The following is a 12,113-nucleotide window of genomic DNA, read 5'->3' as shown; positions in this document are numbered from 1 at the left end:
CAACACAGATACTGTATATCAGTATTGGAAGGGGATTAGGTCTGCTTAAGGTTGATTTACCTGCAAGCAAATGTCAGAGCTTGTTTGTTTGATTGTTTCCACCAGTAGTACCGTAAAGTTAGGTCCACATTCATCTTGAGGAATCAACTGTCCCCCTGCTCTCACTGTGGGCTTACTATTGGAAATAGCTGATCTAAAATTACTTTATCTTCCTGTCCTCTTCCTGTAGCGTTGTTCCTGGTGGATAACTTCCATGAGGTGTACCTGTGGCAGGGCTGGTGGCCCCAGGACAGTGAGAGCCCCGGCTCCGCCAGGATACGATGGGACATGGACAGGAAGTGTGCCATGGAAACGGTGCTGCAGTACTGCAAAGGTAGAATGTGATGATGTCATCTGTTTGACATCAGTGTGATATTACAATTTAAATATGATGTCATCTCTGACCTCTTGTATCTCTTGGTTAAAGTTTAAAAGGTGCATATATGGTGTTTATCTTTTCAAGACCATTTAGTTTCATGTGGTCCTATGTAGCTCAATTGGTAGAGCATGGCGCTTGTAACGCCAGGGTAGTGGGTTGGATCCCCGGGACCACCCATATGTAAAAATGTATGCACGCATGACTGTAAGTCGCTTTGGATAAAAGCGTCTGCTAAATGGCATTTTATTGTACTGTTAACGTGCAAAGCTTTTCACTAAGGGCATGTATCTCTAGTTAGGATTTGTTACTGAAGTGCATCCTATTCCCTAAATAGTGCCCTAGTTGACATCCCCAGGGCTATGGTCAAAATGAGTAGACTATATAGGGAATAGGGTGCCATTAGGGCCGCATCCTAAATGGGTTGACTTCCTCCTGCAGAGAAGAATGAGAAGAAGCCTCAGAAGTCGTATCTGATCCATGCTGGTCTGGAGCCTCTCACATTTACCAACATGTTTCCCAGCTGGGAGCACAGAGAGGACATCGCAGAGATCACTGAGAGGGTGGGTTATTCGGCACACACATACACACTCTGACCATACAGCTCCCACATACACACACACTCTGACCATACAGCTCCCACATACACACACACTCTGACCATACAGCCCATACACACACACACACACACACATGTGCAGTGCTCTTATGTCCTCTGTCTTGGAACCATAACAGTATCTGTGTGTGTGTCAGGAGGCGGAGGTGTGTAACCAGATCATCTTGGTGGAGGATGTGCTGGCCAGGCTGTGCCAGAACACCTATCCCCTGGCTGAGCTGCTGGCACGCCCACTTCCTGAGGGCGTCGACCCACTCCGCCTGGAGATCTACCTATCAGACCAGGACTTTGAGGTGAGTTCAAGTTCAATGTTTTTATTTATCTAACGGCAAACCCTCTCTGAAATAGTTGATAATGACAGATTAAAGGAGTCCAGCTGCAGTTTATATTAAATACACAATGTGGTGAGAACACCCCCCTAACCATTCAGCTCTAACACACTCTGTGAGAAAAGGATACCTTGATTTAAGATTGAATGGGCTGGTTTCCCAGACAAAGGTTAGGCCTAGTGCTAGACTAAAAAGCGAATCTCAATTGAGAAAGCTTTTTAGTCCAGGACTAGGCTAAATCTTTGTCTGGGAAATCGGCACATTATGTTTCTAAATATTGCTTTGTTGAAATCAATGCATTGTTGTCAGCTTCATCTCTGATGTGTTTTGGACATGCAGGAGACATACAGTATGTCCATGTTATACATGAACCAGAGTGTGTTGCGGCAGGTAGCTTAGTGGTTAAGAACGTTGTGCCAGTAACCGAAAGGTCACTGGTTCTAATCCCCGAGCCGACTAAGTGAAAAATCTGTCGATGTGCCCTTGAGCAAGGCACTTAACCCTAATTGCTCCTGTAAGTCGCTCTGGATAAGAGCGTCTGCTAAATGATATAAAAAATAGTGTGTGTGTGTGTGTGGTCCCCTCTGTGTGTGATGGATGAAAAGGTCAAAGGGATTTCCACAGATAAGAAGCTCAACGCAGAACATGTGAGAAGCAGCACCTTGCTTCCTGACTGCAGCTTTGAATAAGAGCTGTATCTGTCACACTGTGTCCTGTACATGAACTGATAGTGACAGCGGGTGCGTCCCAAATAGCCCCCTATTCCCTTTATAGTGCACTACTTTTGACATGAGCCCTGGCCAAAAGTAGTGCACTATATAGGGAATAGGATACCATTTGCGATAGAGAGAGAGACAGACTGGCCCAGTCAGGTCACCCTCCATTTCACACATTACCTCTAATCTGGGTGCACTCCTCTACTCTCCCACCATTCAACAAGAGAGAGACCCTCTCCATGTGTGTTTATCTCTATTTGCAGAATTCAACACACACACGAACACACACTGAAGGAGGACAGAGTGGGTCCAGCGTCGGAGCTCACTCTGTGTACTCAGGAAATGAGTTCTCGCTCTCCTTGGGCGTCAACTCCCCTCCTCAAATAGTGTGACCATGGTTACAATGAGGATAGAGGGCCAGAGAGATGTTTGGTCTTTGGTCTGTAGCATGCCAATGGCAGAGATACCAGGGGCTGTATGTATCAAGCATTTCAGAGTGGTGATCTAGGATCAGTTTAGCCTTTTAGATCACAATGAATAAGATTACATGGACAGGGATCCTAGATCAGCACTCCTACTCTGAGATGATTGATACCTACTGATGTAATTTATGTGATTACTTTCAGCTCCCTATTAATGTCTAATAACACTGTAATAAACTCTGAGTCCAGGCTAACTTCTCCTCTCACCTTTCAGGCTGGGTTCTAGGGGATTCAGGTAAGGTGAGTTATTTATGATGCAGACTATGATAAATGAGCACTGGTGATTTTACTTGTCTTCAAGCACACAGCATCTTCACTCACTGTAATAACCTCTGACCACGCTGGTTCACTCTTCTTCTCCCTCTTCCTCTGGGCTGTAATGCTTGCCTTCTCCACCTGCACCCCTCCACTCCACCTGTCTTTTCTTTCTTTCTCCACAGCAAGGTGGAGCACAGTGGATCACTTCACGTTTTTGTAGCATGGGCTCAGGCGGTTTACTACAGTATTAGAAAAAAGGGTTCCAAAAGGGTTCTTCGGTTGTCCCCATAGGAGAACCCTTTTTGGTTCCAGGTAGAACTATTTTGGATTCCAGCTAGAACCCTCTGTGGAAAGGGTTTTACATGGAACCCAAAAGGGATCTACCTGGAACTAAAAAGGGATCTACCTAGAACCAAAAAGGGTTTTCCTGTGGGGACAGCCGAATAACTGTTTTAAGTTCTAATAGATCCTTTCTAAGAGTGTACTTCTGTGTAAAATGTATTTGGCTTTGCACTTTGGTGAGACCAGAGCATGATAATCAATGATGGTTCACTATTTGATGTTACATTGTTTTGAATTCAATGTGACTATATATTGACCACCCTTGGTGACCTATTGAGTCTCTTCCTCTCTTCACTCTGGCAGTGTAGTAATTGGAGCTATTTCTTTCCCCCATGCAGAAAGCATTGGACATGAAGAGAGAGGAGTACGAAGGATTACCAGGGTGGAAGCAAGTGAACTTAAAGAAAGCTAAAGGACTGTTTTAGTGTAAAGTTAACCTGATGATGGTTGTGGAGAGAAAAATTAATTCAGCAACTCTTGGACGACAGTGGAAGTTTATAAAAATGCTTCTTTATTGTTAAAACGAATGCGTTTCGGCTCCTAGCCTTCATCAGGTTGGTTGTGGAGAGAGGACACAGAGACTGTTGACATGATGGAGGGCACCAGGCTGTGTCCCCCAGAACTTCCTTCCCAGCGATGTGACTGAACCCCAGTAGTGGCTGGTGACACTTTAAATCAGTGGATGGTCTCATATTTTCAGTTGAATGGAATCAATGGAAAGGTATCCAACTCATGGTTTCCAAGAGTTTGATACAATTCCATTCACTCCCTTCCAGCCATTATTATGAGCCATCCACCCCTCACCAGTTTCCTCTGCTGAACACACTCTCAGGGACAGCTTCTCTGAGTGGGTCACAGGGGGAAAAAAATGAAAGGAGGCTGGGGTGGAGGATCTGCTGAGGTGTGCTAGCCTCATGTAGCATCGTGTTTTTACCTTTCAGTTATGTAACTATGTAGGAAAATGACAATTCTGCTAAGCACATTGTATACGAGTGGCTTTATCAGGTACTGTACAAAGCAGGACCTGCACTCTCTCTCTCTCTGCTTCATACTGTACTACTGTGTATGTATGTACTGTAAGACAAGTCTCCACTTATTATGACACCGCTCATGCCATATGAAGTGAAGAGGAAATTCAGCAACTCTTCGAGGACAGTGGAAGTTGATAAAAAGGCTTATTTATTGTTAAAATAAACCAACGCGTTTAAAATTGGTCCGTAGCCTTCATCAGGGTTTAACAGATAGAAGAATTAAGGAGGCCAGCGTTTCATGCCATGGACATTTGAATGACATACACACTGATGTGGTCTCTGGGTGTGATGTTTTAAATGTTGTGTGTGTTTGTGAAGTATTTAGAAGAATTTGTATTTATGTAAAAAATAAAAAATAATAAAAAATATTGTAGGAGGACAATGTATTGAACTTGAAAGTATTGTGTAATATGTCAGTAGGAGTGTTTTTTTTTTGTATGCACCTTTTTGTTTCGCGTTCTCAAATATGGTATTTGCCAGGGGCTGTCATAATGACATCTAAGCTTTACAGGTACCTGAGAAATGACAAACGGTTGTATTTTTAAAGGCATGGAATTCTTCGTGAAAAAAACTTGATGAATTTTGAATGTATAGTGCCTTGCTTTTGTGTACAGTTTATATACAGAAATTCTAGTCTGCATTTCGAAGACTTTCTTTGTGATAAAATAAATGGTAAATAAACAACAATGAAAATCCCAAAATCCAAATAGATGTTAGTTTGTATTAATTTGAGTGAATCTCAGTTGTATTTTCTTGAATACTCACATTCTCCCTCCTCATCTCTTTTTCCAAATCTCATTGGAGAAGAAGATCTGTGGTTCCTCCCCTCTGACCTTATCCTCCAATGTGTTTTGAGAAAGAGATGAGGAGAGGATGCAAGGAATCTAGGGGAGATTGGGAAAAAGTCTGTCCTCTCCTCGACTCCTCGACCTCCTCTCCGTGACCCGGAAACCGATGTGGTCGAGGAGGGTGTCAATTTGTTAGTAGGTGAACCGAGGAGTATGTTTCCCTCCTCGATTACTTAGTTCAGCAGAGGATGCACAAGAGTATCCTACCAGGACCTAGCGCGGAAGTGTTTTAAAATCTGCCACATCCCCTCTCAAAGGAGAAAAGCATGCATACATTTAAAAACAATATGCTACTTATCTTTTTATCTATAAAATGTATTGCACAACTAGCTAACACATTACACATTTATTTTGGGATTCCACCCCTGTAAACATAATTTGCCTGATGACATGCAAGAGTCTAATTTCATTTGTTTCCACGTTGCCTCTCCTCGCCGCCTCTCCTCGATTACCTTTGACCTTTTTCAAAAGGAGGCGGAGAGGACGGAGGAGAGAGGCGATAGGAGACGAGCAAACCAATTGAGATTCTCCCTAGGAAATACAATTGAGATTCACTCTAAAACTTGCTTGACTTTGTAGCGGTTTGTCTTATGCCCAGCAGATGGTGCTCTTTGTCCTCAGACTGTTCAGGCCAAACATCCCTTAAAGCCCCCATGCAGTCTTTCTTATTTTTAAATCATCACTGTATGTCTAATAAATCCCTGTGTGTGTTTATTTTATGAAAATGACTACAAATATATATTTTTATCATTTATTTCCCTGAGCCTCCTTTAGCCATTGAAATGCACAGTCTGATCGTGTGGGCGTGTTGATAGAAATTGTAATATATTTACATACACAGCCCTGATTGGCGAATAAGATAATCTACACTCTAGAGTACCCCTTCAAAGTAGGAGGATACATGTGCAAATAAAAGATGACTGGTCAGAATAAACAGATCAGATTGTGATGTCATGCTATGGGCCAAAAACTCAATCACACCTGAACTTCCAGGTGTTTTTATTTTTTCACTTTTTTTCAAAGCTCTTACACTAAAAGGCCATTATCATAAATTTTACAATTTCAGAGTGTTATTTCATCCTCATAGTGTGGAAATATGTTTTTTTTTCTAAACAGGAAATCAAGTTTTTGACTGCACTGCCCTTTTAAGTTCTGAACCATTTCCAGTTCTCCTGTGTGGCATGTAAACATTTGCCAAGCATATGTACAATTATACGAGATATATTATTCTTTTCTTAGTGACTGCTGTGTAGTTCTAAAGTATGGAGAACTAGTTGTTGTGAATTGTACAAGTGTTAATTCATTATCTACCTAGCAACTAATATGCTGTATTTTTGTTGGTCAGATGTTGATTCATTGTTGGGAGAGAGCAGGAAGTAGTTGAGTTGATGCATGGCTGTAGACCAAGCTAACTATGAATGTTCCCACAACTTTAGTGATTGTTCCCTTAAGAGTCTCATTAGGTCTTTAACTAACGTTTTCATAGGAATGTTCCTGTGACGTGTAAGGAATGTTTCCAAGAGACCATTCCCTTAATGTGGTTTAGGGAAATATTCCATCAACATCCCACCAAACATACACATTACATGGTTGCCATGTTCTCAAAACATAAGATATTAATGTTCTAGACACGTTTCATGGGAACTTTGAAAAAACATGTGTCCCAAAACACAGTGGAGGCTGCTGGGGGGAGGACAGCTCAATAATAATGGCCGGAACGGAGCAAATGGAATTCCACCTATTCCGCTCCAGCCATTACCACAAGCCCATCCACCCCAATTAAGGTGCCACCAACCTCTTCTGTATTACACATTCTTGTTACTGTTGCCAAGCCAATCAAGGCCCTGATTAGTGAACCACTGATCCATTCACAGCTATTTGTCTGTGGGCAAGGTTAGAGATACTCACTTTTAAGTGCTTTTAAGAACAGTGTTTTCAATTTACATATTTGACACACATGATTACATTGTGAATGTTCAATTAATCAGTAATTATTATTCAACATTCCTCACCTGGGATTTGAACTCACAACGTCTTGGGTCACAGTACTCTGATCTTCCTGCTATGCCACCATGTCCATGTAAGGCATCAGTTAATCTGAGTATTCAATCATCATTGATTATATATTCGTATTTCAGCAATTTAAGAGCTTTCCGTATGGTTATCTAATGTTGGTGGGGCATATTAACCAGTTTTAATGATACTACTGAATCACTATGATCAATAAAATATTTTCTTGAGTGTACATTTAACAGAGCTGAGATTTACTTTAAAGTCCATCCACCCTATTGCTTACACCTATCAAGTTGTTTCAGAATGTTACAGGCTTTGGTTTTTTCATTTATATTTCGAGGTTGGACGTTAGCGCATTGGGCGCACCGATTGGCATCACCTCGTTAGTCAGTATGTGTTACACCTGTTCTGGCTTGTCATCTCGTTGGTCAGAAGGTGTTTCACCTGTGCTGTCAAAGGTGATATTTAAGAGTGGCTGGCCCAGTGCTCTAGTTGGCTTGAGCGATGTAGAGGGTTAACGCCTTTAGTTGGCGCTCCCTTTTATATTTCTGAAAAAAACAATCCTTTTCCCTGTTTTCGTAACAAAATTGGGGCTTGTCCGGGATATTGTTTCCCATGAGTATGGTAGTCGCTCTAATCACCTACTCTGAAGCTCTGCTGTGCCCAGATATTTGAGTGTTCAAAATAAACTTTTGTGTTCTTTTGTCACTGACATCCACCCAAAGGGGTTATAAGACTGGTGGAATCATTTAAGTTGGAAGCCTTTGTGGAAAACCCTACATGGGACATGCTAGATAAATGTACGAAGGTGAATCTGTTCGTCCATTACAAAGCTTTATGACATCAAAGTTGCACATGGCGATTCGAAAGCAGTAGTCAGGTGGAGGAGATCCTTCCGGAGAGGGAGGATGATATAATGGGTCCTACGGGGTGTAGAGTACACCCCATAGACATGCAACTGCGAGAGGTAGAACTAAAGGCAAAATGGGAACAGAAATTAGAGCTTGAACACAAGGAATGTGAAAGAGAACATGCAGCCAGACAACAAGAACAGGAACGTGAGCATGCCATTCGATTGAGAGAGATGGATCTGGAAACACTCAATCCAGTCAGGCCATCCTGCACCCCTCAACAGAGTTTGATCTTGGTCAGAACAGCCAACGTTCAACGAAAAGGAGGCGGGCATATATTTTACTCTGTTTGAGCGGATTGCCACATCCCTAAAATGGCCACAAGATATTTGGTCATTGCTTCTCCAAAGTGTTCTTGTGGAAAAAGCTCAAAGTGTAAGACGCTTTATCTCTTGACCAGATCTCAGATTATGACACTGTTAAAGCTACTATCCCTTGGGCTTACGATTTGGTCCCAGAGGCCTACAGACAATTGTGCCGTAAAGTACGAATGCGAAAAGCAATCCCGAGAAGTCACCTACACCTGTACTACGAGGTTTCAGTCTTTTTCTACAGTGCCCAAAGATAAGGAACGGCAGAAAACTGTTTTTTCGTATCTGCCAGTTTGTCATTACTGCCGTGAGAAAGGACACATTGCCTCTGTGTCCTAAGGTGAAACAGAAAAATTAGAGCGAGAAAAAGCCATTTATTTTATTAAGTCTCTGGTTGATTTTGGATCAGATATGTATGAACCCTTTGTTTGACGGGTTCGTGTCTTGCATGGAAGTTCCTTTGTATAATGTGGAACTCGAGTCTGATCTTATTTCTGGTTCCGTTGGATTGAGGCCTAGCCTACTGGTGAAGGGGGTCTAATTCATTTTGGGAAACAATTGTGGGAACTCAGAGTAGAGGAACCTGATGGGTTATCAGAAAAGTACCCTAGAGTGTTCCCAGCGTGTGCCGTTACATGTGCTATGTCTAAGAAAATAATTGGGTGTTGAGGATGTCAGCGATCCCACCATGGTCGATCTGTCTGAGACGTTTATGTGTGATCCTGATTTTGGTAAACCTACTGAGTTGACCTCTCCTTTCAAAAAAAAAAAAGTGATCGAGTTTGTAGGACCACTGAAGGAAGAGAGGGTCCCTATAGTTTACACTTCGATGTCTAGGAAGCAGCTGATTGCTGAACAGAGTATAGAGGTTTCCCTTCCTTTTGATGTGATACATCCAGAGGAGGAGTTTGATGAAGTTTGTATGGGTTACTTTGACAGAGATGGTGTTCTCACGCCACTTCTGCACAAGACGACTGGCCCAGTGTGTCTCAAATTGTTGTTCCAGTTACACTTCAACAAGAGATAGTGAGGTTGGCTCACAATGGTAGTATGGCCGTTCATCTTGGGGTCAACAAGGCGTATGACAGTATCTTGCATAACTTCTTCTGGCCTGGTCTGAAATAGGATGTTGTGGCTTACTGTAAATCCTGTTGCGTTTGCCGGCGGACGGGTAAACCGAACCAAGCTGTACCGGTTGCACATTTGCAGGCTATTCCTGCTTTTAACTAACCTTTCAGCATGGTTCTGGTGGATTGTGTTGGTCCTTTGCCCAAAGCAAAGAGTGGTAACCAGTTTCTCTTAACCATCATGTGTTGCCACTCGTTTCCCTGAGGCCATTCCACTGAGGAAAATCACGGCTCCCAGTATTGTTAAGACCCTGGTAAAAATATTTTCAATGTTTGGACTTCCGCGGGTAGTGCAATCAGACCAAGGTTCTAATTTCAGCGAGTGCTACAACAGTTGGGTGTTACCTGTTGCCTCTAGTGCCTACCACCCAGAGTTTCAAGGCACTCTGGAGAGATTTCATCAGACTTTGAAGTCTATGTTGAGAGCTTACTGCTTTGAGTTTGAGAAAGACTGGGATGAAGGGGTTCCTCTTGTGCTGTTTGCAGCGCAGGAGGTTGTTAGTCCGAATTAGCTTGTGTTTGGACATCATGTTAGAGGTTCTTTGAGCTTGCTGAGAGAGAGGTTGTTGCAGGGCGACACCTTAAACACAAAAACAAATCTGTTGGAGCACGTTAGCGCTTTTCAATACAGATTGCACCGCGCCTGTGAGTTTGCCAGTAAGAATCTGGAGAAGGCATAAACAAAAATGGTACGATCAATAGGCCCGAAGCCACACTTTCGATGTGGGTGACCAAGTCCTGGTTTTGTTGCCCGTTCTGGGGTCACTGTTGCAAGCTCGCTTTTCAAGCCCTTACCCCATAGATATTTTTTTTTGTCATCTGGATTACATTATCGCCACACCGGAGCGCAGGAAAAAAAAACCTGGCAGTGTCATGTCAACATATTGAAACCATACTTCACCTGCTACGATCGGGCGAAGAAGTCGGTGTAAACCGGTATTGATTTTCTGCCTGTAGCCACTGCTGTCACCATTTACTATAGTCTTCCTCAAGAGTACGAGGAAAGCCCAATACACCCTGTGCCTGTGGGTCTTTTTGTCAACATTGCTGCACTGAATATCAGGGTTTAGAATATCAGGGTTTATTCTCAGATGTGCCAACTCAGACAAATGTACTAGAGCATGACATTAACACTGTGGACTCTGCCCCAATCAAACAACATGCCTATTGAGTGAATCCTGAAAACAGAGAGAAACTCTGGTGTGAGGTGGAGTTCATGCTTGAGCACAGCATTGCACAACATGGCAAAAGTCAGTGGAGTTCGCCCTGTATATTAGTACCTAAGGTGGATGGGTCTCTGTGGTTTTGTTTCCGATTTTCGTAAACTCAATACCGTTACTAAGTCGGACTCGTACCCTTTGCCAAGGGTCGACAATTGTGTGGACCGCTTTGGCGCTGCTATGTACGTTAGTAAGTTCGATCTACTGAAGTGATATTGGTAGATCCTTCTAACTGAGCGTGCCAAAGAGTTGTCTGCTTTTGTAACTCTGCTTTTGTAACTTTGTAATCTGTTTCCGTTCAGGTTACGAAATGCTAAGACCCTTTTGGCCTCTGCACCGGTGCTAGCTGCTCTGGATTTCTCTCATCCATTTGCTTGTACACCGATGCCAGCGATGTAGGAGCAGGGGCTGAGCTCCTATAGACGATAACAATGTTGAGCACCCTGTGGGGTACTTTTCAAAGAAAAAAACTCTACAAAGAAAAAACACAACTCTACTATCGAGAAGGAGAGCTCGCTTTGGTACTTGGCTCTTCAAGGATTATGCATCGGTCTCTACTCCTCTGGTGGTCCTTCGCTGGCGTCTCAGATTGCAGGCGTTTCCCCTTGAAATCAGACATGTCCGTGGTAAGGACAACTTGGTTGCTGATTGTCTTTCATGGAGGGCAGTCAATACGTTTTGTGTTTTGCGTTTAGCTAGTGTGTTGCCCGGGCACACATTTTGTTTTGACTGCAAGTTTTGCCATATTGGAGATGAGTTTTGTTTTGGTTGGGCTCGTTCCAAGGGGATGAGAGTTATAGAAACGTACGTAATTTTACCTCTGTTTCTCAAAATGTCTGTTTTAGGCAGCAATAGAAAGAAACGTATATACAAAAAAGGGGGGGGAAATATTGTAAAAAATAATTTTACAAGGATATATAATATATATATATTAAGTGGCCGTTCTGTCTTGTATTTAATTGTTGACAGCCAGTAGACACCATGTTTATATTGGAGAAGGTGACGCATTTGTTGATCATGTTGTGATATGGAAGTTGTTTTCTGTTGGTTGTGAGCGAACTTGTTCCACAAAAATATGGGCAAGGTGTTACAGGCTTTGGTTTTTCCATTTATATTTTGAGGTTGTACATTAGCACGTTGGGCAAACTGATTGGTGTCACCTCGTTAGTCAGTATGTGTTACACCTGTGCTGGCTCGTCATCTCGTTAGTCAGAAGGTGTTTCACCTGTCACAGGTGATATTTAAGAGTGCTGGCCTAGTGCTCCATTTGGCTTGAGAGATGTGGAGGGTTAACGCCTTTATTTGGTGCGCCCTATTAGATTTCTGAAAAACAATCCTTTATCTGATCTTCCCTGTTTTTCGTTTTGCTCCACTTTTTGGTTTGCTTCCTGTCTTTAAGTTTGGTGTGGGGTTTTATGTTTGCCTCTTCTTGGCCAAATTTAATGGCCGCTCATGGTGGGTGTCTTTTAGGTCCCAGTTTCTTATTGCTGATCA

The 12,113-nt window shown here is 42.7% G+C and overlaps 1 protein-coding gene across 1 annotated transcript in view; it reads left to right on the top strand.

The window, feature by feature from the left end:
• LOC121581292 (supervillin) overlaps positions 1 to 5,967 on the top strand; it is a 43,830-nt gene extending 37,863 nt beyond the window's left edge. Inside the window, exons 32-35 of the mRNA XM_041896812.2 lie at positions 230 to 373; positions 857 to 978; positions 1,169 to 1,324; positions 3,497 to 5,967. Of these exons, the coding sequence (XP_041752746.2) occupies positions 230 to 373; positions 857 to 978; positions 1,169 to 1,324; positions 3,497 to 3,583 (509 nt within the window). The 3' untranslated portion in view covers positions 3,584 to 5,967. The remainder of the gene's footprint in view (positions 1 to 229; positions 374 to 856; positions 979 to 1,168; positions 1,325 to 3,496) is intronic.
• The last annotated feature ends 6,146 nt before the right edge of the window (positions 5,968 to 12,113 follow it).

Source organism: Coregonus clupeaformis, chromosome 14 (assembly GCF_020615455.1).
Source record: "Coregonus clupeaformis isolate EN_2021a chromosome 14, ASM2061545v1, whole genome shotgun sequence".
Classification (NCBI taxonomy): Eukaryota; Metazoa; Chordata; class Actinopteri; order Salmoniformes; family Salmonidae; genus Coregonus; species Coregonus clupeaformis.
The sequence above is the reverse complement of the archived record's forward strand: the minus strand, read 5'-3'. Positions and strand labels throughout refer to the sequence as shown.